At 39.1% G+C, this 26,957-nt stretch overlaps 3 protein-coding genes across 10 annotated transcripts in view; 2 read left to right on the top strand and 1 right to left on the bottom strand.

Annotated features, from left to right (window-relative positions):
* The first annotated feature begins 1,018 nt into the window (after positions 1 to 1,018).
* Positions 1,019 to 12,666, top strand: LOC124878449 (ubiquilin-1-like). Its single transcript, XM_047382393.1, has 11 exons — positions 1,019 to 1,289; positions 1,416 to 1,558; positions 2,985 to 3,109; positions 3,197 to 3,450; positions 3,624 to 3,788; positions 3,873 to 4,035; positions 4,228 to 4,349; positions 4,691 to 4,774; positions 5,045 to 5,160; positions 5,754 to 5,937; positions 9,126 to 12,666. Exons 1-11 carry the CDS (start codon positions 1,158 to 1,160, stop codon positions 9,267 to 9,269), a joined length of 1,632 nt encoding a protein of 543 aa, XP_047238349.1. The 5' UTR covers positions 1,019 to 1,157; the 3' UTR covers positions 9,270 to 12,666.
* Positions 12,667 to 13,951: 1,285 nt separating this feature from the next.
* On the bottom strand, positions 13,952 to 20,382 carry LOC124878450 (probable gluconokinase). 6 transcript variants are annotated; one of them, XM_047382397.1, is made up of 6 exons: positions 20,110 to 20,382; positions 19,388 to 19,466; positions 17,665 to 17,695; positions 17,460 to 17,546; positions 15,222 to 15,260; positions 13,952 to 14,653 (listed from the first exon to the last, which is right to left on the bottom strand). In XM_047382397.1, the coding sequence occupies exons 4-6, from the start codon at positions 17,528 to 17,530 to the stop codon at positions 14,257 to 14,259; spliced, it is 507 nt and encodes a 168-aa protein (XP_047238353.1). In that variant the 5' UTR covers positions 17,531 to 17,546; positions 17,665 to 17,695; positions 19,388 to 19,466; positions 20,110 to 20,382; the 3' UTR covers positions 13,952 to 14,256. The 6 variants fall into 6 exon arrangements, with proteins under 6 accessions (XP_047238353.1, XP_047238354.1, XP_047238355.1 ...); XM_047382398.1 differs by having other exon boundaries at positions 19,388 to 19,461; XM_047382399.1 differs by having other exon boundaries at positions 19,388 to 19,430.
* Positions 20,383 to 20,680: 298 nt separating this feature from the next.
* The window catches only part of frmd3 (FERM domain containing 3), a 66,933-nt gene continuing 60,656 nt past the window's right edge, over positions 20,681 to 26,957 (top strand). For all 3 annotated transcript variants that reach the window (XM_047381803.1, XM_047381802.1, XM_047381801.1), the window contains exon 1: positions 20,681 to 21,162. In XM_047381803.1, the coding sequence (XP_047237759.1) occupies positions 21,058 to 21,162 (105 nt within the window). In that variant the 5' untranslated portion in view covers positions 20,681 to 21,057. The remainder of the gene's footprint in view (positions 21,163 to 26,957) is intronic.

The raw sequence follows: 26,957 nt of genomic DNA, 5'->3' as shown, positions 1-26,957 counted from the left end.
TTTTTGTTTGTTACATTTTACAAAAAAGGTCTGAATAGTAAAATATAAACCATGGTTTATAAACTGTGGTACAGGTGCCATTCGTGATACTGTGCTTTGTTTAGTGGTACTCGGGAGAAATGTTGGTATCACTTAAGTTTCAGAGAAAAGATTAACCAATTAACTGACATGGTGCTAATCAGCACCAACAGTCAAATCGAGGAGTCGTTGGGAGAACTGAGGTGTATAAAAGTGAACCAATAATAAAAGCTGGTGGCTGTGCCCCCTTCGCCCTCTGGTATTGAAACCCAACCTAACTATGTCTGAGTTTGATATCCTACCGACTGCTGCTTCTACTGCGAGAAGAGAAAATAAAAATTTATTTTTCAGCATTTTATGGTTTAAAACACTGTAGCAAAAGGAGTGTGTGAAGTATTCCATTAGATAAAAAACAAACCTTTTTTAAAATTATTTTAAAATTAAACCTTTTTTATATGCAAAGCAGCCATGTTGGATTTTGAGGTCAGGGTTGGTCAGAAACCTCTGACTTTCCTACCTGGAATTCCAACTTTAGTGGAACAAGTTAGAAAAACCCAAAGAAAACAGTTTCTTTAGAGTTAATAAAGCGTTTTCCATAAATAAAACATTTTATCCGCCTGATTAAAGTTTAAGTCAGAAACGAAAGTGAAAGAAAAAAAAAAACCCGATACAGATAGAATTGAATAGAAAATAGAATAGAAAATAGAATAGAATAGAAAATAGAATAGAGAGCTCAGGGGACTTTTGGTGACAACTGAGGTAAACAAAAATATGTTCTTTATTATAAAAATGACAAATTATGTTTCAATTGGCTCAGGATGTATTCAAAATGTCCATGTTTCAATTTTGTGAGATAATGTCTAATGACTAATTTCTGTTACTCTAAACTTGTTCAGATGATTAGGGTTAGGAAAATACTGCTTACAATTTTATTATCTTAAAAATATGGTGTAAGTTCCTGGGAAAGGACGTACACCCCTGACTGCGCAGTTCCAACTGTCCCCCATGTCCACAACTTTCTGCCGAGTCATCTGGACACACACACACACACGCACACACACACACACACACTCCTCCACTCAGAGACTGCTTCTCCAGGTCCGCCTTTTACCCTCACCCTCTGCCCGGACAAATCTAGGATGTCAGACTCGGCGAAAGAAGAATCAGTAAACGCAGATGACCCCCACAGGTCTGAAAAGATCCACGTTGTCCTCAGAAGTGTCTCGGAGAGCAGAGTGTTCACCGTCAGAGGAGACTGCACCATCAGACAGGTCAGGAAGCTAGGGATGGTTTCCTCTAATCTGTTGTCTGCAGCCAGTCTTATACAACAGTCAAACTAAGCTGTCATCGCTGCGGTGTGTGTGTGTGTGTGTGTGTGTGTGTGTGTGCGCACACAGCTGAAACTGTGTCTGTCAGAGCGGCTGCGGTCCCCAGCAGAGCAGCTGGTGCTGACCCACTCCGGACGGGTACTCAGAGAGTCAGAACTCATGAGTCACCTTAAAGAACAGAAAGGATCTGTCAGCCTCTGCATGATCCGAAGGTACAGAACACACAGTGAACAAATGGTGATCATCAGCGTGTTGGTGGTGTAAAGTTATATAAACATTATAGTGAATGACACCTTTGTAGGTACTTCTCAACAATTTATGTCAAACTCATGAGAAATTCAGTGCCTTGTCTTATCAGGGCAATCTCTGGACAGTGGAGGGTTTTTGTTATGGCCAATATGGCTCACCACCCAGAGCGTCTTTTTGTTTGGGGCTGAGCACAAATGCTAGAACTAAATATTTCGATTGCTTATTCCCCTATCCAGTCAATGTGGAGGCAGTCACGCTCCTTTGTTTTGTGCACAATCCTAGAAAATGTTGCCTTACTGTTTGTCTGTCTAAGCTGTTTTTTAAATCATGATGTAATTTATATAAAGAAAAAAGCTCTCTAAACCTTTTTGAAAAATGAATTGCCCTCTAAACCTAGTCAGTTGTTGTGCCACACTTGGCATTCGCTATAAACCTAGCAAGTCATCCAGGTCCTGCAGCAGCAAATGCAGGTCCAAACCATCATGTTACCACCACCATGTTTATGTTTATGCATTTGGCAAATACTTTTATCCAAAGCGAGTCACGACTTACAGGTGAGAATTTAAAAGTGAAGTTAATATGGAAGCTAACAATAAGCTACTGTCTGTATGATGTTATTTTTCTGCTCTTGAACTCCTTTAACTTGGGACATGATGTGTTGCTTTTTGAGATCTACTTCATGTTGTCAGAAAACGTCTATTTGCATGTTTTTTGATTCTACAGGTTTTCCAGTAATCGTACCCATGTGTGGCTAGAGAAAAGGAACCAAACAATGCTTTTAATCACAGTTACGTTCAGCCATGATTTAACAAGGAGGACGATTACATTTTTCCGTTTCCACTTGATGCAGTCCACTTTTACATTTAGGAAATGTGAGAAAAAATCATTATAGATAAAAAAATTAAGAAGACACACTGAGTAAAATATTTCAAGAAGATATCTGTAAAGGCACCTAAACGTGTCACTCCGATTCTGAATAGAACATTGAATCTTTTCAAGACTGAGACAAGGCATGATATCTGAAATTCAATGACTTTGGGTGGGCAGAGCACAGCCAATATGTTACTTTCTTCCAATTATTTCTATTCGTTCAGTCAGAATTTTGACCAAAACAAATAAAACAAAGTTATTTTTAATTCAACTGGATATCTGGTGGCCATCTAAAAACTGCTCTGCGTTTCATGACTCACAGGGGAGTCTGGGCATTGAATTCGAAAACCTCCAGTAAATTTGTGAAATCTTTTATTTACTTTCTATCCAAACAAATAGACTTTCATTGGATAATCTCATCACTAACATGGTTCATAGAGTGGGGCTATTCACTCCATATGCTCTCTGTGCATACAGCAGGTTTTAAGCAGCAGTTTAAGTTCTGTTTGTCTTTCTTAGGCCTGAGCCTTCATCTGGTCAGACTCCCAGTGATCCAGCGTCAGAACCCGTCCAGTCAGAGCTAACAGCTGTTCCTGACCCTGACCCCAAACAAACACCGACTCCTACTTCTCCGCTCTACCTGGGTAAAAACTGTCAAACATTCTTTCCCTACCATCTACTGTCCAGTGGTTTTAAGTCCCCCTATTCTGTCTTGTTCCGTCTTGTCTCAGTCGCGGGTCTGGACAGTCTAGGCTTGGAAAACAGCCAATCCAGCTTTTTCACTGCCCTCCCGAGCCAAATGGAGAGCCAGTTACTGAGTGATCCAGAGAGGATGCACTGTGTCCTGGCTAGCCCACTAGTGCAGAACACCCTTTGCACCTCCAGACCTCAATTAACAAGACAGCTCATTCTGTCTAATCCTCAAATTCAACAGCTTCCTAAAACAAACCCTGAAGTGGAGGACAACTCTGATGTCAAAAAGCAGGTGGGTGAGTGTGTGTTAGAGGTACAGTTCTCTTTGCAAGCTGTGTGAGTGATACGTTTCTATCATTGTACCATTCACATGCAATGATGTGCTGTACTGTGTCTTGTCTGTGAAAAAATGTTCTTTCTTTGTGGTGTGCCTCAAACATCACAACTCTTTTCATTCGTCTTAAGGTTCTGGAGCTCACCAGGGAGCCCAAAATGATAGAAAAAGCGATGCAAAACGGAAGTAGAGCTTTGGGGAACTTGATCATGGTGCAGGATAACCCTGAAAACAATCCTACTCTGGATGTCCTTCAAGCAACAGATGAGCAGCAACATCTTCCTAAACAATCCCAGGTAAAGCTATAACTGTAATGATACTTCGATATTTTGCATAGTTCATCTATCTTTTGTGAAGTCTGCTTCTGCTGCCTCTGTCAGAAATCAACATTTCCATTAGTGACAACATCATGTGAAAGTCATCGTGGACCAGGAGCACCAACCAGCCCAACATCACCTCTCTCCAGTGACTCCACAGATCCCCTCAGAGAAGCTGGTGCCACTCCCAGAGCTGGTTCAAGCTTTCAGAGCCCTCTTACAGCAGGTGAGAGAATGCACATCCATCCAGTCAAATTATGAATGAAATACTATTGCAATTAATACAAACACAGATGATTCAAATCTGTGGTCACATCTCATATAATCCTACTTCAAATCCAATTGTCTATTTAAAGGTTAAATATTTGAAATGATGTTGAATATTTGAAGTGAATGTTTTAACATTATGTGGCTTCAGGTATGCAGTCGCTCCTGGAGGAGATCACAGCCAGTCCAGGTCTGATGGAGAGTCTGGTGTCTGGGCCGTACATCAACAGTCTTCTGAACTGCCTCAGCCAGAACCCTGACTTTGCAGCACAGGTGATGCAGGCCCAGCTTATAAACTCACATGGGGATGGATGGGTCAGGATATATTGCAGAGATGAGGCACAATACTTATATGTGTTTGTTGGTGAAGACTTATTATCTTTCATTACCTTAGGATAAATTATTTCCCATCATTTATAGATTCCCACAGCTTTTGTTTAAACATAGATGATCTCTCATTTCCCTGCTGACAGCTGCAACCTATAGCTCCACCATCAGTTGTCACTAAATCCTCACACATTACTCATTTTAATATGACAGGTTAGTCAGTCCTTCCTCATGAGAGGGAGACCGACTTTAGTGCTGATATATTTATTATTCTGTTGTTGCTTCAGATGCTGCTGAGCCATCCTTTGTTCTCAGGAAATGTTCAGCTGCAGGAGCAGATGACGCAGCAGATTCCTCTCTTTCTGCAACAGGTTTGTTTATTCACTCCAGCATTATTCTGCGATCTTATATTCTTACATTTTCTTATTATACATTCTTAGAATATTCTTCCTCCATTCTTCTAAAGATTTGTGACAAGCGCAAATATTTTTTGAAATGTATATTTATTTACCACAGGATTAGATGCTGTGTGACAAAAGTGTGATCTTATTCAGGCTGTTAAATTGACAAAATATAGCTATTTCTGATGCAGTTTGCCATAGAGACTAACATTTTCTTTGTTACCTTTCAATAAATTGTAGATGCAGAGTCCAGAGCTGCTGTCCATGATGCTGAACCCTCGAGCCATGGAGGCTTTGCTACAGATCCAACATGGCCTGCAGACACTGTCTGTGGAGGCTCCCCTCCTTATGCCTGTGTGAGCACAAGCGAATAAACACGCGAGTAAAATGACTGTCTTATATAGAGGATTTCTACTTGGTCTTAAAAACTTGTAAAAAGTATCAACTTTAATCAGGATTTAGGCCGTAAGAAGTCTAAAATCCACTCAGATTTTCCAAATTAAATCTTAAATTACAGTTAGTGCTCTCTTTAATTGTACATTTGTTCATTTGTTCATTTATTGTTTCAGCCAAGTTTTTTTCCAGTTTGGTGCAATAGGCCATCTTTTGCTGAAATGCATTGTTTTTCATAGAAAAGTACTGTTTATATTTAACATGTTTTGCTTTGAAATTTCAATGGTTGGTTAAAACCTGTTGTAACCAGTATGAAGCTTCCTATAAACTTAAAGAAAACATAAAAATAGCTATAAAAGTTGAAAAACATCCTCTTAATTTGGCACACCTATATTTATTGTGCTTAATTATTACATCAATTTAATATGTTATAAAGCTACTAAGTTTAATAATTCTTCTTCTTAATTTATGTAGCTCATACATTTAAATGATCATGTTCTTAAACTGAATGAACAGAAACTTGCAGAAATCCTTTTTTTACATGTCTGTCTGGCAGTGCTGGACTTGGAACCAGTGGCAGTACTGGTCATAATGGTGCTCCTGTTCACCCATCTGATCCTGACCTGAACAACCAGTCTGGGTGCAGTCCTCAGGATGCCCCACTGACAAAACAACAGCAGCAGCAGCAGCAACAGTTTGTGCATCAGATGCTGAAGGCACTAGCTGACACCAACAATGGGGTAACTCTCTGATTCCCTATAACGTATTTCAAGTAACTGTTCTTAAATGTAAAAGGCCAATATTAGAACGCAAAACTGAAATATAATTGTCGCTTTTGTCTAAATGTTAATAAATGCTAAATGTTCCCACGGTGTCTTCCCAAAAGCATTTATACCACTAGCCTCCACCTTTTAATGGAGTGTTATGTGACCAGCACAGAAGCTTTCTCCCAGGATTGCCCTGCTTTTACCTCCATCCATTGACTCCAACCAGCTACATGAACTTTGCGACCAATTTCCCCGTCCCTGTTGAAGAAAACCTGCTCCACAACAGTTTGATGATGCTGTTTGTTCACTAATGTTCCCCAATAACCCTCTGAAGGCCTGCACAAAGTTGGACTCTGAAGACATTTTGTTGCACTGTATTTTATTTAGGGGCATCAAGGTAAAGGGGGCTGAATACAAATGCAAGCCATACTTTAAAAAAGTTTATTTTTAAAATCATTCTGAAGACCATACATCATTTACTTTCTACTTTATAATTAGGAAGAGGGTAAATGAATGAAACTCGTCTTTGTAGTTCTTAAGAGTCATACTTTTATACAACACCTTAAACTGGACCATGCTTGGACATCACATGAGCTCCATACTTAAGCTGTTCCACAATCGCACTCCACAAACAAAAACACAGATTATAATTTTATATTTAATAATTCACACACATTTGGATGTTTAAAATCCAGTTTCCCCCTAAAATTATAATCCCATTTCAATTCAAGAGCAATTTCTGAATGTTAGCAGGTAAAACATTATTTATTGCTTTATACATTATTTGTGCAGTTTGAAAATGGACCAAATCAGCTAATTTTAATGTTTTCAACCTCAAAAATAACGGATTTGTGTGATGTCGATAATTTGTATTATGGATGATCCTTATTGCTTCTCTTTGCAGTACAAATAATAGTACTAGAGGACATTTATTTATTTATTTTTAACCGTGTCCTGTCCGGCAGAGTAGCGAATTGTTATCTGAGTGCCAGGAAGAAACCCAACAGATTTACTTTCACAAGTGGAAGAATGAAGAGAATACCAGATAACACCCTGCTTGCTTCTACACCTGCAGAAATGTATATAATAACAGCTTTTTTACCAAAATGTGCACGGCACTTATGAATGTAAGATCTATTTAGTGGCTGTAGCTCAATATAGAACATTTGTGCATCTGTCAACACCTTAATCTAAACACCTGTGGGTCTTATGGTGCGTTCACACCGAACGCGGATTCTGCGGTATGGAAGCTCTTCCTATTTGATGACGCGGCGAGGCGTTGCCGTTTATTGCCATTTGGCAACACGGAGTTCACGCAGAATGTCAAGTGAGCAAAAGCACACAAATGACGCGAAATATTTGCAGAATCCGCGTGCGTTGTGAACGCACCATTTTAGTGTGAGCGCGCTTGTGTATACAAGGTTTCTCCATACAAAATATGCAATAGCGAGTGTAAGGAGCCACAGACCTGCCCCCTGGACCTGAGACAGACACGGAGGAGATCTGAGCCACAGACATCCAAAGGCCCCCCAGAGCACAGGAACCCCAGGAGAATCGTCGCCGGGACTACTGCAACCCCCCAGAGAAGAGCAAGGGAGAGACCCAGGGGAACCACCCAGCAGCCACAGTGCAGAAGCCCGAGGGAGCTGCAGCGACGAGCCCACAGGCCACGCTGGCAGCTGTTTACGCCCGAGCAGATCCAGCCATGGACCCAGAGACCCGAGACCCCGGGGACAGTACCCAGGGTCCAGGCCCCAGAAAGCACCCACCAGGAATGAGCCGGTGCACACCAAAGCACCCAGCCCCGGACACCGAGAACCACAAGTACACCAGCACGCAGAGACACCAGCCACCGGCAGGTAGTGTGGCGGGGAGCAGCCCAAGACCTAACCTGACACAAAAAATAGGCACACACAGTCACAATCACACATTCCCACCCTCTTGCGCACACATGAAAACACTCACACCATGCACCCAACGTAAAGACAAACAACAATGGACATCGTACGCTCTCTCACACTCCCCATATATACTCTATACTCCCATGTCCAGGTGCCAATACCCCATATGGGCAACCACCCCCTGGACCCTTGAGGTGATCCCCTTCCCTCCGGGGGTGAAGACTGCCCGAACGCAAGCGACACTGGCCTGGATCCAACCCCCCACCCCCACCCGAGTCCCCAACGGATGGGGGCCATGTACAAAAGAGGGGTCTACCTGGTCCAAACCAGCCTGCCAACCAGAGCTGCTACAGGATGAAACTGTCCTAACCCTCCAATGAATTCTGATCTCAACCCCATGAGCCACCCACCCCCCATGAACCCCAACATGAAATTCCCCACAGGGCTGCCCCCAACCAGGACACAGATATCAAATACAAGCTCCCAAACCCAAACGCCATGAGTCCCCTCTCCACAGGGGTACACCCCATAAGGTGAGCTCCATCCCTGAAAAGCCAATGAAAACACAACCACACACAGCCCCGCTCCAAGCACCCCCGCCACATCCTGCCCCCCACCACACAGCTCACCACAACGGCAAGGCAAGGGCCCCGCGCAACACCACCCCTGCCTCCGCCCACAGGCGCAACTGGGCAGACACCGCTGAGCACTGCGCCCACAACGGAAATGCCCAACCCCACACCAAGACGGGACAAACTCACCCGGCAAGAGGTCCCCGGCCAGCGGCAAGCACCTGGGGCTGGCGTCCCCCACCATCTAGAGCACATTTATAATTATAACCCCATACTTCCACGTAGTACTGTAGATATGGAAAAATGAGTGACTTACAGTGACTAATGGTGAGTTGTAATCCAGAACATGTTTAGCCATACTTTGTATGGAAATCCCTCTTGACATTTTGTTTCGTATATATTTGAGTTTTATACATATGTACCTGGGTATTTCTTTTACACCTTCCAAATAACTTAAACTTAATGATTATTTATATCTGTAAACCCTTTTTTAATTTGTACATATTTGAATAAATTGCACCAACTCCTGTAAATTCTGCCCAGAACAAGAGCACAAAAATGCACTAATAATTTGGAGGCATACATTTTACGAAACATTTTTCTGCTTTAGTAAATTAAAGTACAGATTGTAACTGAACTCTTCATTAAATGTCAGACTTCAAACTATTTTCATATTGTTGAACATCAGGTTCGTCATGAGGAAGAGGAGGACTTCCAGGAGGAGCTACAGCAGCTGAGCTCAATGGGCTTCAGAGACAGACAGGCAAACCTTCAGGCCCTCATCAGCACAGGAGGAGACCTGTTCTCTGCTCTACATCTGCTCAGTCTTTGACAGGACAGCAATACACGAATTATCAGTTATTAAGAAGTGAGTTAAAAAAACAGATGTAAGTGCGAGCCATATTTATACACACAAGACTTACTTGTACATGTATCTGCCAACACAACCAAGCAACAATATAGATGTAGGTAAATGTTATAGGCATTGATTAAACAATAATCACTGGAGAAAATATTTTGGAGTCATTTAAAAAATACCTGTAGTTAATTAATGGCAGGGATCTACAACACAGTTATTTAGCAGAAAAATAGAGTTTTAATTTGATTTTAGTGGAGAAAAAAGACACTTTCAGTCTGCCTGCTCTGGTATCTAAATTCATCTATCTAAATTCACTCTACATGATGTAGATTCATAGCATCTGCATCAATATTCAAAAGCAGGTAATGCATTATGAATGTCTACCATACTGTGAAGCTTCTTTTTATGTTACCACCTGGTCACCATCTAACACCCGGGCAGATGTCCAATAAGTGCACACATGGTTCACACTCATGCTCTAAGGCAGCAGACTGAACCTGGAGCACAGTAATGTTGTAATGCATGTCGCCACACTCCCAGGATGCTCCTGTGTGTCCATCACAGACTGTAAAGCAGGGATTTGATTGCAATTAAGAAAAATAAATGACCATTGTTTTACTCACAAAATAAACAAAAAAGTGTATTCTGAGGAAGAGGTTAGGACACCCTACACCTGTAATAGATAGTCTTACCCCCTTTAGCTGAAATAAATTCACTGAAGTGCTTCTTATAACATTTTTCAGTCTCTGGCTTTAGTCAGACAATAGTTTGCTCCACTCCTCACTCTCAGCTGTTGGATGTTTGAGGGGTTTCTTGCATGGACCGCCTGTTTCAAGTCACTCCAAAGAGTGACATAAAGATTTGGGCTTTGACTCGACTCAGGACTTTCCATTTCTTAATGCTCAGCCAGTCCTTGGTGGATTTACTTGTATGATTTGGATCATTGTCATGCTGGAGGATCCATTTCTGCTTCAGCTTGATTTTTTTAATTTATTAGGTCATTGTGTTTGTCTCAGTTCTCTGTGGCAAACTTTAGGTTTGCTTTCATGTTTTTATTCTTATCTTATCCTACGTGCACATTTCTTGTTAAAAGTTTAACAGCATGCACTTTCACATCAACAGTAGCAACAGCCAACCATAGGTCCCATGATTACAATTTAAGGTTTTTGGAGCTTCCTTTTAGCACCTTGTGCTTAGTTCTCAGGGTGAACTTGTTTGGATGGCCAGTCCTGGACTTGTAATGTAATGTATTTGTAATGTCCTGCACTTGTAGACTATTTTGTGCACACTGAAATGGCTGATTTCACATTTTTATGACACGTCTTCAGATCCCTTAGCTGACCCACAAGATGCTGCAATCTTCTTCCTGAAAATGTTGAGAAATGATGTCTTATCATCAGCACCTGATGTGATACCTGTGTATGGTTTTAGCCACTTTAAGTGGGAATAAATATTAGGGTGTCTTAATTTATTCATCACAAGAAATTTAATTTTTAATTAAATTTTATAATATACCTTTTTTTTCTATTTTTATTATTTAATTTATATTTTTCTCAGTGTTTTAGTGTTGTTAAAATTAATAATAAATGTCCACAAAAGTAATGGAATGCTGCAACATTGTTCATGAGATTAGTCTATCAACAAAAGAAGTCCAACTTAATTTTCATATTTAAAAAAGTAATCAAATCACATTTACTAATTAAATATGTAACTCAGTGAATGAGCTTAGGTATATAAGATAGAAAATGTAATTAGATACTTCTTTTTCTGTGTCTTACTGTTTGGCGGTGAATAGATGACAAACTCTTTTATATTATATTTTTCTTGGACATGTTTTTTTATTGAGAAAAGGGGGTGACCATATATGAAATTATCTTTTTGTTTTACCCCTTTTTATTCATTGTTTTGTTTTTTTTATACATACATAACATGAAAAATTCATTTTATTTCTGAATGAATGAAATAAATAAATCCATGTCCAATTATGGTAGAAAAACACAGGCTTTCCTAGTGTATCCTAACATTTTCACATAACTGTATATCTATCAGATAATCCTAAATGTAAAGTTCCAAATAAACATGCTTTAATTTGTTAATTTTCCTTGCAAGACAAAGAAAAAAATCCTGACGTGCTAAATTATTCTTCTTAAAACAGCTACCTGCTGATATATTCTTTAGAGACTTCGTGTTAAAGTCAGTAGTAGTGAACTGTACTGATTTTATTTCTTAAAACAAGCTTATAGCTTACCAGCTTTATTTTTTTATCCCTATTGCTGCCATGTCAGTTTAATAAAAACGGAATTTCCAACATTTTGTTATTGGTGTATTTGGTTCAGTAGCTAATATTATCTAACTGGTTAATGGGGTTCTTTAAATTATTTTGAAAAAGAGAAATTCATGTTTTTTGTGTGTGTTAATAAAATGTTGGGAAAGTCACCCAGAAACGGGCGTGGGGTTGCTGTGTGGCTTTATTTCAGGTGTTTACATTTTCGCAGCGTACCTTTATGTCTGGCTTTCTATGAAGCTCCAGAAAATGATCTATTTTTGGTAAGTTTGTTAATTCTTAACTGAAACGCTGAAATGAGATGTGGAAAAATCGTGAATCTTTTATGATTGATTCTAAACAGACGTCATATGAAGCATTTCTTTCTAGCTTTGTACTAAACAGCTTTGAACACTAGGGGGCAGTATTGTTTGCCTTTTTGGTTGATTTTTTTTGGCCTGGGATTTCAACAGCACTGTAGATTAATTAATATCTTCACATCATTTATCTACAGTGGTTGACTCTGAACCGCTTGAAGTGTAAGGCTGATGATTTCTATGACCTACAAAGAGACATTTTTAACCACCTTTGGAAGCAAACTAATTCCTGTACCATAAAAGGTAAATGTTGCCTAAAGTGCATCTCATATATGCAAAAGTCAAGCTGAGATCTTAACAAACAAGACACGTTCTCTACACGTTAAACAAGTTCTCCACTTGACAGCCTGCCCGCGTTTGTCTATGGCTGGCAGGCTATGAGGGTTTAATCTCCAGTCGTATGAGTGGGAGAGATATGGGAGTAGCTGGGGGGGGGTTCTGGATTAGAAGCTCCAAAAATATTCAGGTTGAAGTTTGAAGATGAGTCACAGCACAGAAACAGCTCTTCGGTATGGAGTGGAGCTCTCTCTCTCTCTCTGAGGGTGACTTTTGAAGATGCCAAGAGACCTGACAAATAAAATGGCAAAGTTTCAACCCGATCTGACCTGCAAGATAGCAAGAGAAGTTAAACCTAACTTTCACCTGTATGCTCATTTTGAATAATTTTGCTATCCACCTTTAAAATTGTTTGGTGCTTTTTGATGTCGCCGCATAAAAGACACAAAGACAGAACCTGGGTTGTTAGATGTTTAATTCAAACATTTTTCAATGAAAATTTGTCAAAAACAAAATGAGATTTGATTTGATTGAACAGACTTGATGTTTAATTCAATTAACGTATTCATATATATATATATATATATATATATATATGAATACACACACACACACAAGGAAAATCAGAAAATATGTTGTGTTTTGGGGTAGTTTCAAAAAGTCTAGTAAAGACCAGGCTTTGATAAATCTACCATCAGACTTAATGCAATGATTCACAACATGTGAACTTTATAACAAGCAAAACAGTTAACTTCCAAGTTAATCTTAAAAACATCTATGAACATATGAACTCTGCATAAGAATTAATGTTGCTTCATTTGTGGCTTCATCTAACGAGGTCAGTGATTCCACCATAGAAGGTCTGAACATACAAACGTTAAATCCTGATTCAAATCTGTGTCAGACACTCTAACTGTGAACCCCTGCCGTTAAGCCCAGAATCATTCAGACCACTGATTGGTTTAGATCCAACCAAAAAATATGTTTCTGGTAGAAAATGAGACTGGCATCTCTCAAAGAGATGATACAACTGTTTTTATTTATAGTTCATAAAATAAAATGACATATTTGTAACCTCTATAATCAATGGAAAAATCTTTATTGGCATTATATCAATTATACCATTTTTATAACCTCTGAGCAGCTTCCTGCATGTCTCCATTAGTATTTTAACGATTCATGTCTTATGATGAGCTCCCAAAGTTTGAAGGTCAATAGCCTCTTTACCATCACCCTAATCTTTAGCTCCCTTCACAGATTCTCAATCAGATTCAAATCAGAACATTTGGCTACGCCACTTTAAAATGTTACTTTTACTTCCAGCCACAAGAAACATGTCAAAGGTGTGAATAATATTGGGCTTAACTCTACATATATGTGATTTTTTTTGGAGGTACTTTACTTTTAGTAAACATGCAAAAATTTTAAGCAAATGTTTTTCACTTGAGAAGAACTGAGATAAGGCTGTAACATAAAAAGCTGTGAATGGTTCCCAGTTGTGCTGGTTGAAAGCTAACCTGTTGCCTTGTGATAACTAGTGATCACCTGACTGCTGTGTTTGGATGTGTTTAAATCAACAGGTTCATGGATGTGGCCATTTGAAAGGGCAAGGAGGAACCACCATGTTTTCTGCATCTTGAATGAATAAATGTGTTAGTGCTTGGCACATCAATGCAGTATGTGATGCTGATTCTCTGGTTATAGTTGTGCAAGTCTATGCTGGTGTTTTACTCCTTGACTTTTGTCAAATACTTTTTTATTTCACCATGTAAGAAATATTAAAACCTTTTTTTTTCATTGCAGTCTGCATGTTAAACATCTTTCGTTGCTGATAAGACGACAGGAATGTCCTTACCGTGGAGGTATTTGATCATAAAGTTAACCTTTATCAGACTGCGGATCCCAACATAAAGACTCAGCAATCAATCCTGAACTTAATCTATTTTTTCATTTTAAAACGTAAGAGAAGAAATCAGGAAAGATGATCATGAGACATCTGGATATTATGATCTTTTCAAGACACTGCAGCAAAACCCGGCTTAGTTTACCCAAGAAATGTTGCGTTCTCAGTCTGCTGCAGTGGTTCCAGCTTCAGCTTCAGGCTTTCAATGTGCTTCTCAACTTCCAGGACCATCTCACCCAGGCTCCTCCTGATGTCCAGGGTGAGCACGTTCTCCTCGTCTGATGGAGGCTCCAAAATATCAAACTGGGAGCGCAGCATATCTGCTTTCATGTAATGTCCCTGCCGGGCCACCATCCTCTGGTGAATGAGATCGTAGTCACCGAGCAGGTAGAGGAAGAAGACCTCTGGAGAGGATGGAGATATGTGGTGAGGGCAAATATTTGGAGCCACTGCCGTGGAGCCATGGAGGAGGATCTGCCTGTAGAGGTGCTTCAGAGCTGAACAAGCTATAAGAGCGTCTGAGCCTGAACACCTTTCTCTGTGATGGGAAGACAAGAACATGTATGCATGTATGGAGATGTCAGGAAGGTAGAAAATGAACCCCAGAAATATCCCCTGATATACTGTATGGTTAACATTTTTTAGGTGAGGAATAAACTAAAACATCAAAGTTAACTTTGGTCACAAAGAGATGAAGGGTTGGAGAAAATAGAGCAGCACAATGACAAGCAGGCAGTGAAAAATAACGACAGATGAATGCAGAGGAGAAGCAGCCTTTGATGTTACCATAGAGGTTTTACATCTTTACTTCTTCTCCTCACCCTCTCACTAAATCTGTCTTTACTCCCCAAAACTCCCTTACCAGTCGCTCCGGCTTTCATGATAATGTTTTAACCCATTTTGATATTTTTCTAAAATCATTTGGAACAATTTCATGCTTCTTCTTACCTCATTATCTAGTTTCTATGAAAGTGTGTTTTGTACAACAAGTATTTCATTGCTGCATATTTTAGCTCTCAATTTAAATGTTAGGGATCCAGTTAAATTGGATCTAAATTAAGGTAGTATCAGGTGTGAACCTCTGTATGACGTTGCTTTATTCTTACCTCTCAATGATTTCGTGTAGTTTGAGAAGCCACGGAAATCTGTCCTGAAAAGATGAGAAATAATAAATGAAGCTGTGGTTTCTAGATACTACGCTTTAGTTTAATTAATTTCAAAGTCTGGATATAAGTGTATAGAGAGTAGGTTGTTACCAATATGTTTTGAGTAAGACATTGGTTAGATTTTATATTTCATTAGGTCAGATATAAGATAAAAAGTCTGAGAACCAAATTCAAATGTTTTCACAGTGCCCGCAGTGAAGACCTGTAAAACGCATAAAACTAAATATTTTATGGCAGTTGCATATAAATCAAAGATTTATATAAATTTATTTGTTCAGTTGGGAAATTTAAAAAAATAATTGTTTCTAAAAAGATATACTATTGGAATACCTGACAATTCCTTCAAAATAAAAGTAATAAAAGCATTTTTTTTTGTGCTTTACATTTTAATTTGATCAGAAATTCTAGGAACTACTAGTAAGTAACACATAACTTCCCGTTTCCCTGAGCTCCTATTAAACCACGATATTTGAAGCTCACTTTTAGAGCTGTATTTGTTTGTTGGGCTCAGACCGTGTGTAGAGACAGACACATTGCCAAAAAGACAATTATGATGGTAATTAATAGTAATTAATTTAAAAATACTAATTAAATACAAATTTTTAATTACATTAAATGCCACAAATGATTGTGATTATATTTCTTGGCCATATCAGCCGTCTTCTATGACCAACTTAGGAAACTTGTTTAGCTGAAGAAAAGAGGACATAAGAGAGACCCCAGGACTCCGGACGACGTAGAGAAATTGGGAAAAGATCCCCCTCTCTACGCTCCAACCTTGTAAAACGTTAAAGTAGAATAAGTGCTGTTCTACTGGCAAAAGGGTTTGTGTAAGGTGTCAACAGCAGAGGTACCAATAATCACAGAGCTATATCAAGTAATTGACCTTTAGTGGATTGATCCCCAATTAAATTTTACATGACCGGTGTAAATACAAAGTGAAGTTTTAAAATGATGACATCATTTGAAAATATACTCTGCAACATTTGGGTTACAGGAGAACCGAATGAAGGACGCATATTTACATAATAATGTTTAAAATGTAAAAATCACCCAAATGATACTGAGATAAAATGAGATAAAAATCAGCCTGCAAGACAACAAAGAGGGAGAAAAAAAAACCATCTGACCCCTGGAAGCCTCTCCTATTGTGGAGAAAACAAAAAAATATATATTTTCTGAGAATTAAGAAACGAAATGAATTAATGGTGGCTGCATTTATATTGCAGCAGAAATCTCACAGTACTTTCATTTAAACTATTTGCCAATATTCACTCTTTAATGCACTAAACACCAAAACCTGTTTAGATAATGTAAAGGAAAATCAAACATATTTCAGGCAGCCGCAGTGAGATCCAAGATTAATGTGCCCAAAACCAGAAACTCATGCTTTTAGATCCTGGCTTCAACTCATTTTGTTTATGCCAGCCAACCAACCAACACCAGCATGACAGGCATGTTGTCGCTAAAGCCTGACAGTAATCCTTTATTTACATTTCTGCTACGCTCCATCATTTAATCTCAATCTGCCAACTGTTGACTGTCACTGAAAGATGGCAGTGTGCTTTGGACACAGGTATTCCTCCTCAGCGTTCAGAATAAACCCCTGCGTGGGAGGTTATCATCTTCCACCAAACGCAGCTCGCAGCAAACTGGTGGCAAATGCTGCCTGACTCTCTCTGCCTGCTGGTTCCACACTCAGCTCTGATAGCCAGCCAGGTTATTGTAGGGGAGGGAGGGAGGGAAGGAAGGAGGGAAGGAAGAGGAAGGAAGGAAGGAAATAATGACCTTAACCTACATACTGTTCCAGACTGTGTGTATACCCAGCATCCACTTGTTGAGTTTTATTTTGATCTAGGAGAATAACTTAGTCGTCATGTTCGAAAGAAGATGAAGTCTGGTAATGATGTACATTTAACTGAAGCCGACATGACAACTTACAGAAAAACATTTGACTACTTTATTGATTGTGTAGAAACATTCCTGCCATGATGTATACCCCTTTGTCCTGTTCTTTAGCCCTAACCCAAAACAACAAGCCTAAAAATGCCATTTTAACTGCAGAATACAGAAGAAAACATGTAGAGCTCCCCGATGTTATCAAGGTCATACTTTCTGTAACTGACAGATTAAATAAAACATGTCCATAGGCAAATGTATACACACTCCTGAGCTGACCTGGTCTGTAAGTGGTTCACCACAAGCCATCTTCTTGATGTTCTCTTGTGGGTGGAAGTTATCGCCTTCATAGAAGGGCCAGCCAAGCTGTGGAGAACCAATGGTTAGTATCAGATCCACTTCCACATGAAGATAACGTCATGAGACATTATGAGACAGTATTGTGTTGGAGGAGTAAAGAATCATCCTGGTCGGATCCGTTTACCTTTTCAGAAAGGAACGTCCCTAAACTGGTTCTGTTTTCCAAAAGACAATCAAGAAAAACAGCCAGAAATGAGCAAATTTATCAAACTTGTGTTCACAATACTTTTTAGGTAAACAAAGTAAATGCTAGAAATCACACAGCACAACATTATTAAAACTGATTTTTAATCTTTTTTTTAAAATCAGTATCAAGTCTAAAGTTTATCCGAAGGAATACATTTTCTTTGTCAGGAAGCCTGATTGAATATTTCATGCAAAGGCATGAAAGGAATGTTTTATGGAAATTTATTTTTAAAATCACAATATTAACACTTTAATTGGAAAATTACTCAAAATACTGATACAAGTCACTACTTAAATATATACTTAACCTATTATTAACTCACACTATTATACTTCAATGAATATATAAGTATAGAAGTTTGAAAGAATTCAGAAGAAGGCGACCTTTCAGGTCCGGCATTTCCTGATGCCCAATAACAGTCTTAATCACAGGAACATTTCCAGTAGGGTCAGACGCCGTTTACTGTTTCAGAACCAGTGAGGCTTCCCACCCCGAGGTCCGTCAGCTCCAGGCTCACAGTCCGGGCGACTGTTAGCCTTGGCTTCACAGCTGCCCTGTATGCCCGAGGAGGTTAGTCTGAGCCTGTTGTTTCTGTGGCACAGTCTGGACATCTCAGTGGTTCCTCACACTAGATTCAGATTGGAATTGTAATTGTGCAAAGAAGTAATCTTGCGGTATAAGATTCCAGTGAACAAAAACAGAATGTCATGATTAATAAAAAGCAACGCACCCGAATTTTAACCAAGTAGGTCCAGACCTGGTTATTCTGATTGGGTCCAATTTCCATCATTATCTCTCGTTTTTCCTTGTATTGACTCAGAACTAACCAGCACACCAGAAGTCACCCCATTGTGATGTCATCAGAAACAGGCCATCCAGGAGTGTTTTGCCCCATCCCAATAAATATCCGTTAGACTTGAGACAGGCTCAAATATATACATGCACCCCCACTTCTTAAGACAAAAGGTCCTTTAGCAGTTTGCACCTCAAAACTCACACTATTTGTTGCAACCAATAACCTCCGAGCATAATTCTGGTACGATATTTGGTCACTCTTCTTGGAAGAATTGGTAAAGCTCATTAAACTGGTTGATTTCCTGGTACAGACCTGATTTTTAAGCATAGTCCGAAAATTTCCAAAAGGATCGTGGTAATTCCAGAAAAAGTAGTCACCCTCAGATTAAAAAAATGTGTTAGAATAATCACAAATACTTATAAACTGGAAAATACTGGAACACCAGTGTCACTGTCCACAGCGAGGTGGGTTTTACATCAACAAGGGCTGAGGGGATGTCTATTAGGAAAAAAGCCATTGCTCAGAAATGTTAGACAAGACAAAGATTGACATGTTTGACCACAATGATCAAAAGTATCTGAGCAAAGTTGTACCAAGGAAATTTCCTTGGTACAAAACCGATGAGACTTGCACCCGAATAAGATTTTAAACTATTGTGCTGTTTTATCCCTATAAATAAATGTGCCAAGTGTTTTTTCTATGTGAACTTTAAATGATCAGTTTATTGAAGAACCATCATGGTTAAAATAAACAAATACTTTTAGTTAAAAATATCCTTGATTTTATTTTTTTCATTTGTCAGATTTTTAAAGGAACATTAGTTAGTGAAATACTATTTCATTCAATCGAAGCAAACATACTTACTTTCCAGAGCCAGAGACTCCCATTATGATGTAGATCATCCTGTCTGGGAATGTGCAGAAGATAAAATGTGCATCCTGCGCTGAAATGAATGAAACAATATATATATATATATATATATAAAAAATCAGGTTTTGCATAATCAAGGAAGGTTTCAGATCCTTCAAGTACCGAAATAATTGCCATCACACATGGAACCTGCTTTTGTTTATATCTTATATTTATGATGAAACAGACACGTCACAGGAATTCACGCTGAATGTCTTTAAACTCAAATCTTTGACCAACTAGAACCACCTCAGTAAATACTAATATGGCTGCCGTGCATCTAAAACTTTATGATTTGAAATAACAGTTTGAATCTTACTAAATATTTCACACATAAAAGCACTATATAACTTCCTTCAGTGAATATGTCCATAAGTTGTTTAACAATCTGAGAAATACATTATTTTAGCCATTACTGCTAATAGTAAAAAGCATGGCCACTGAGCACATCAATTTATTAACTTCAAGTGATTTTCTAAATTGGAACTGTAGCACATTTAGGGTGGGTTATATATCAGTCCCAGATCCAGGTTCTGACTAAGGTCCAGTTTAAAACTATTACATGGGATTTTCAGATTTTCTGAAAACTGCAGCGCAAGATAATACGGCAGAAATGATAATTTACGTATCTTTACCAGAGGTCCAAACAACTGCACGCTGACACAGTGTTGACTCACCGTGACCCTACAGTGACTGAACAAGTGGTGTTCCCGTAGCTTCTGTCAGAGCAGCAGTAGAACATGAAATGGGTCAGCCCTGCCGACAGAGAGCCCGCTTTATTTGTTAATATATGTAAAACCTTCAGAGAAGAAACAACGCATCTAGGCGACCGAACTGCAATGCTCGGCAGGAGCGATAAAACCCCGTGAACGCATCATCCTACAACTCCGTGAGCGCTTGGAAACGTGGCCGCGAGCTGTTTTGGTACGTGATGACGCACGTTGCTTGCGTTCGCAATTTAAAGGTACAGGCTGCTCGAATCGCGTTACATCATAACAAATGGGCACATCTAAACTGCCGTTGACGTCATTATTGCAGGCAGTTCTAAGTGTTTAGACTAGAGAGGCTTAAAATAAAATATAAAAATAACTTAATTCGTTTATAGATAATTGTATAATACTAGCTATATTAGTCATATATCATATATATAAATATGTATTGATTGGAATATAATATAGAGATTGGAATATTTAGAATATTAGGAAATCTAAAAGCAATTGTACTACAGAACAGATCCACATTGGGCTTCGGCATAAACAAAGTGAAAGTGCTGAAATTTGCTGAACACACGAAGCGGGGTTGAATCAAACACAGAGGGGGTGAGAGAGAGAGAGGAGAAAAGCCATCAGCCCCCCTGAAGATCAATAAGCGGGCCACACCAGGAGCAGACAGATGCAAGCCCTCATCCCTCCCGCTCTGTCGCATCCATCCATTCTGTTATCCATCCATCAATCTATCCATTCATCTCTAAGGGCGGTTCAAGGGGTGTCGAGACCCGACGGACACATGTTATGTAGTGCGTAAGCGTGACCCCCCCCCCCCCTGTTTTTTTTACGCATTTATTTGCATCTGTTTCGCGCTCGGAGCCGCTGACATGAGGAGCTGAAACCGACACCGACACAAGGATGAAAATGCTCCGGTTTCGCAGCCCAAGCATCCGCTCCTTGGACCAGGAGGTCCTCTGCATGATCCGATTACTGGACGACTCTGAGATCTCCTGCACCATTCAGGTAGAGGAAGGAAAGCTTTGTTTATGTGGCTATTTGTTTTATTTTTATACACAGACAAGAGAGTAGGCTGAGACTGTAACAGTCAAACCTCTTATGGTGATTATTATCCTCACCATATCATGGTGTCTGCTTGGAGAAACATCATTTGCGCTCGTTGCTCCTCCAGTTTCCATGCTGTAATTTAATATGGATCGGTTTGCTTTGCTCCATACAGTAAGGAGAGACATGCATTGGTGATGAGCGATCTGAATGTAAATCACATGGAGAGAACTTAGGATGAACTTTGCTTCATCATGAAAGAAGACATGATGAGCTCCATGGGTGTGGTGGGAATGATAGTAAAGATTTGGGTTAGTGATTGCAAACACTCATATAAAGTTACTTCTGTGATTTCACTGCCGCTTTAGGCCCTTGGATGTGAGAGGTTTTATTAATACAGAAGAAAGGGCATATATGACTGGATTTTGTCTTAACTTTCTTTAAGTTATAAATCATTGGATTTTTAAAATTTAATTAAATTTTTGTCTCTCCACTAAAGATGTAGTGATCTCAGCAGGCTTTATTTCCATTTAAATATAACTGCTTGTGGAGTCTCAAAGTACACAAGACTTGTATCTAATTTAGCTAAATTTTATGTCTGCTTTTACTTTATACTTCCACTGATTCAGCAGTTTGCTGAAATATAATCACCAGCATGAAAGCATTCAGAAGGATTAAGGTGTGGCCAGTGATAGTGTTTAGTTTCAGGTTGCAATGCGTCCCAGAACTGCAGCTTTTATCTCCGACTGAAAGAGATTTGTGGGTTTTTGATCATTAAGTCTGGTTTCCAGCTAGTAAAAAATATTTGTGGCCACCAGTTTGCATGCACTTATCATAAGCATAAATGTCACATTAGGGTTTTTAATGATGTACTTGAGCCGCTGTTTCTTCATGGTGGGATGATTATTTAACATATATATGTTGAACATGCATTATTTTAAAAAAAGAGAAAAAAGTTTGATATTTCCTGGATTTTCTCTAATCACAAAGGGATTAAATTATACACATAGACTTAACTGCATGCATTAACCTCCACTAATACTTGATTAAATGTCCCTCAGCAAAATACAGAGAAACCACACACTGTAGATACCAACAAGCTAATTTTAGCTGGATATTTGTCAACTCTTCTTGCCAGAAAGGGTAGAACATGGTTAGTTTTCTGGCAAAGTGCTTGCTTAAGGTTGGAGCTATTCCAGAAAACAAATGTTAATATCTAATTTGTCCAGTTATAAACTAGTTTTGTTAAAACTTTGACCATCTAACTCTAGCTTATGATTGAATAACGCAGGAACCACCTAGGTTCAAATCAATTATGAACTGAAAACTGCTCAAACTCCAGTGTCTCCACCCACAGTGAAGTCAATTTTACATCACCTGGCCTGAAAGGATGCCTATTGAAAAGAAGACTTTGCTCCAAAATTTCACACTTTCAAGCTCAACTGAAATTGGGGAAGTCAAATGCCTTTTGTAGAAAAACTTGTCAGAAAACTGAGGTAACAGTCTTAAATCCAACAGAAAATGACAGATTTGCAAGATTGTCCTTATTTATCCTCATTTAGTTGCGGCTCCTGTGCCCTGGAACCAGCTCCCTCTGGACCTACACTCTATCACTGACCTTAAATTTAAACTTAAAACTTTTTTATTCAGGAAAGCAATTAATATCCAGTAGCATGGTGGCATTTTATTCCAGTTTCCTTAATGTTTTTATTGTTAATCTTGTTTTTTAGGTTTTAGTTATTTTTCCTTTTATAACTGTGATGTAAAGTACTTTGGTTGCCTATATAGAGGAATAAAATGAAACCAAATGAATGGTATCCATTAAAGACAATGTCAATAACCTTTATCTAAAGTTTTATGAAACACAAAAAAGGTTAATGAAAGTGCATGTTTTTGGCTGATGTGTTTCAAGACTGAAAATGATAGAATGTCTTAGTTTTAATGCGTCTAGTGAATGGAGAAAGTAATCAATCATTTGACCTGCTTATCATCAGAGGTGATCAAGTAAATATAATCCGGTTGATTGGTGCCTCTCTACATATAAAACAAAAGTATTGCCAAACTCTAATTTGTTCTCTCTAATTCCCCTTTAAAACATCTTTAGAATTGCATGAAATGTTTCCGCTCAGTTCCACTTCTGTCTTTTCTAAATGACGCTATCTGTGAATGCAGCACTTTGTCTCAAAAGTAGTTGCCCGCCTCAGCCTTGTTGTTTAACCCTGAAAGACTAAACAGCCTTGCTCTGTGTCCAGCTAACCATGTTGCTGATGCTCTGCATGTACCCAATCAATGATTTAAAAAACATCGTTTTATACACACAGAGAAAGGGATGGAGCAGAATGTGATACAGAGGATGTCTGTTTGTGTTTCCCTTGTGTTTTGGTGCTCACATTGACATAACATTTGTGTGCTTCTCTTTTTGAATGCCCACAAACATGTTAAGGTGTGTGTACACATAATAAAACATTAAAGTGTGGATTTTCACCTAGAGATGCTTAAATGCAAGAGTGTGAATGGGTGTTCGGGCTTTTATCCGAGTGCGTGCATTTGTCTGAATTATCAAGAAATTGACATTTATTTTTTCTAGCTGACTGCATTTTCTTTAATGGCTTTGTGTTCCGGTGCTAAGCTACTCCTTCCTACATATTTCATGACATCCTGCTCTCGTTATGGTACACTTCTGCTGCTCAGCAGCACATCTCCTCTTTCAGTTGTGTAGAGACTTTCAGCTCTTGAATTGGTTTTCTTTGTCTCTACAGTGTCATCATCTGACTGTCTTATTTTACATGTTCTGCTGCGCTGTGTATATAGGTCAGGAGAAAATATCAGTGGCAGCAATAAATTAAACAGATAAAATTTTAAGAATTGGCTGTGTGATTTAATATTCTGAACGTTGTGCATTAAGTGAGTCTGACTTGCCTTCGTTCTCTTAAAGTTTCCTCTGAGGCATCAGTTCTTGACAGTCACAATACCAACATCCTCTTGGGGCACATTGTTCAGCACTGACAGTGGGCAAAATGGCTCACCGTCCCGGGTGCCGTTCAGTCAGGAGCGACATGAGCGTTAAAAAAGTTAGCAGCTAGTTTGGCCCAAACTGGTTTTCTCCTTTGATTTCCAGTCAGAGGAGATTGGTGATTGTACAAAAACATGTACGGGCCAAGCTGCTGGCTTATGATGCTGAAAGTGGTATCTGATTCAAGATTTGTATTCCTCTCTAAATCTAAGGGCTAATTTTTGGACTGCATTTGACCATTTAATCAAAAATCAAACAAATAATCTGAACTACATGGTTCTACACTGTTTGAGATTTATAAAACCATTTTGTATTTCTGAGAAACAGCATTTTCATTGTTTTTTGAGGAGTCTTTTTGGCCATCAGAACCGCCGTCATATTTAGACCAGGAAGGGCCCAGGGGGCATCCTGATAAGATGCTTGAACCATCTCATTTGACTCCTTTCGATGCGGAGAAGCAACGGTGCTACTTTGAGCTCCCTCTGGATGACAGAGCTCCTCAACTTATCTCTAAGGCTGAGTCAGGCCACCCTCAGAAGGAAGCTAATTTCGGCTGCTTGTATCTGGGATCTCATTCTTCTGGTGATTCATACCTCATGACCACAGGCGAGGGTCGGAATAGGTGAATCAGGAGCTTTGGTTTTTGGCTGAGCTCTTTCTTCACCATAATGGACTGGAGCAGTACCTGCATTACTGCAAACAAAGACCCAATACATCTGTCCATCTCCATTTCGATCCTACCATCACTTGTGAACAAGACACCAATATACTTATACTCCTTTGCTTGCGGCAGAGACTGACCTCCGACCCAGAGGTGGCAGTCCACCTATTTAAAGGAAACTTTAACTGAATCAGTAACAGCATATTTTGTCAGCAAATATGTCAACATTGGAGGGAAAAGCTCAAATAAGATTTCTGACTTTTGTTAAGTGGACATATTGCCCCATTCCCTTCAAATGATTAACTTCACACTTATTGCAGCAGAATAAAGTTTGAATGTCTATATAATTTATTTTCTCCAGCCCAGTTTTTGTAAGGGTTTGATTACAAGATTAAAGAAATTTGAAGCGGGTTGCCACATGGCTCAGTGGTAGAGCAGTTGCGCTTCAGTTATATCCCCTGGTTATACGCCCTGAGGTTAAACCTCAGCAGATATTGCTGAGGTTTACCCTCAGCACTACCCTCAGCTGCGTTGCACAGTGTTTAATGCAGCTGTCCGGGGTTTGATTCCTGGCTCGTTTACTGTTTCTCTTTCTGCTGTTCTTCTAGCTATTAATAAATATAGGGCCCTAGTGCCACAAAACCTTCAAAAAAATTGAATTGAAATGAAATAAAGCATGTTCTTAACATAATTACTAAGCAATCAGTAAGGAAGGAAGGAAGGAAGGAAGAGGGTTTGTCTGGTTGTATTAGATTATGGTTAGAATAACACAAGGATTTAAGCTTTCCACCACTATATCTTCATACTTTCACAATAATTTACTATCCAATTAAAAGTGGATATATACACAAACCTTTTTGTCACTGTCAGGATAATAATTTTTAATAATTAAATTCCAGAAAATTAAAAGAGATATTTTTTTAAACAATCATAATTATTTTCTCTAAAGTCAGTTTAACATTTTCTTAGTATTAAGTGGAATTGCCTTTTAAACTGAATGACTTGGGTCAAACATTCCTGGTACTCTTCCACAAACATCTCAGAATAGTTTGCTGGGGTTCTGGCCCATTCCTCCTGACTGAACTAGAGTAACTGATTCAGGTTTGTCAGCTGCCTTGCTCATGTGCATTTTTCAGCTCTGCCTATTAATTTTCTATGGGACTGAAACCAGGACTTTGTGATGTTCACCCCAAATCACTGACTGTTTTCCTTAAGCCACTTTCTAACTAGTTTTGAAATCCGTCCGTCCGTCCATCCATAGTTTTGATGTATGCTTAGGATGATTGTCTTATTATGAGACACTTCTCTGAGCAAGCCTTAATTTCCTGGCTTAAATAATGAGAAGTTACCTTAATATTTCCCTACAATGGACTTTCCTCTCGATGGTCGATGGAAGATCAATACACTCTGACCTCCTCTGCTTTCACCTCCTCTTCCTGTCGTCTCTCGCTCCTTTTCTCCTCATCCTCCCATCTTTATGTCGCACTCCCTCTCTCATCCCCTCTCTCATCTTCTTCCACTGTTTCCCTCTCTTTTACCTTCCCCACTTAGCCTCTGCTCCACTTTCAGCTTTTCCCTCTTCTGACCACCTTTTCCTGCTCGATTATCTTTATCCCCTTGCTCCCTCGTTCTCTTCGCCTTCTCTGTGACACATCATGTTTAATTAACGGAGACATTGTTCTTGACTCAGCTGTCAGCGATAAAAGTGTGTTTATGTGTTTGTGTGGATGTGTGTGTTGTTTGAGGACAAGTAAAAGCCCTAAAAGCACCCAAAGTTCTGCAACTACAGACATTAATTCATCATGCAAGAAATTTCAGTGCACTAATTTTAAAATTATAATCTGAGATCAATAAATTATAAATGCAGGCTACCTAAAGAATCATAAAGATTATGGAATCAAGTCATACTGTCTGTCTGCGGTTCTGTTCTTGTTTCAGCTTGTAGGCATTATTTGAAGTGACTTATAAATAGCATCAGTTTTCTATTCTTATCCCGCTCACCGGCATCTCTTTGATGCTCTGCCCAAGATGACTAAAGAGAAATAATCCTTTCTGTGACTGCTGCTTGCAAACCAACAGGAG

The sequence above is a fragment of the Girardinichthys multiradiatus genome, chromosome 12 (genome assembly GCF_021462225.1).
Source record: "Girardinichthys multiradiatus isolate DD_20200921_A chromosome 12, DD_fGirMul_XY1, whole genome shotgun sequence".
NCBI classification, from domain to species: domain Eukaryota; kingdom Metazoa; phylum Chordata; class Actinopteri; order Cyprinodontiformes; family Goodeidae; genus Girardinichthys; species Girardinichthys multiradiatus.
Note: the sequence above shows the minus strand (reverse complement) of the source record. Positions and strands in the feature narration are given on the sequence as shown.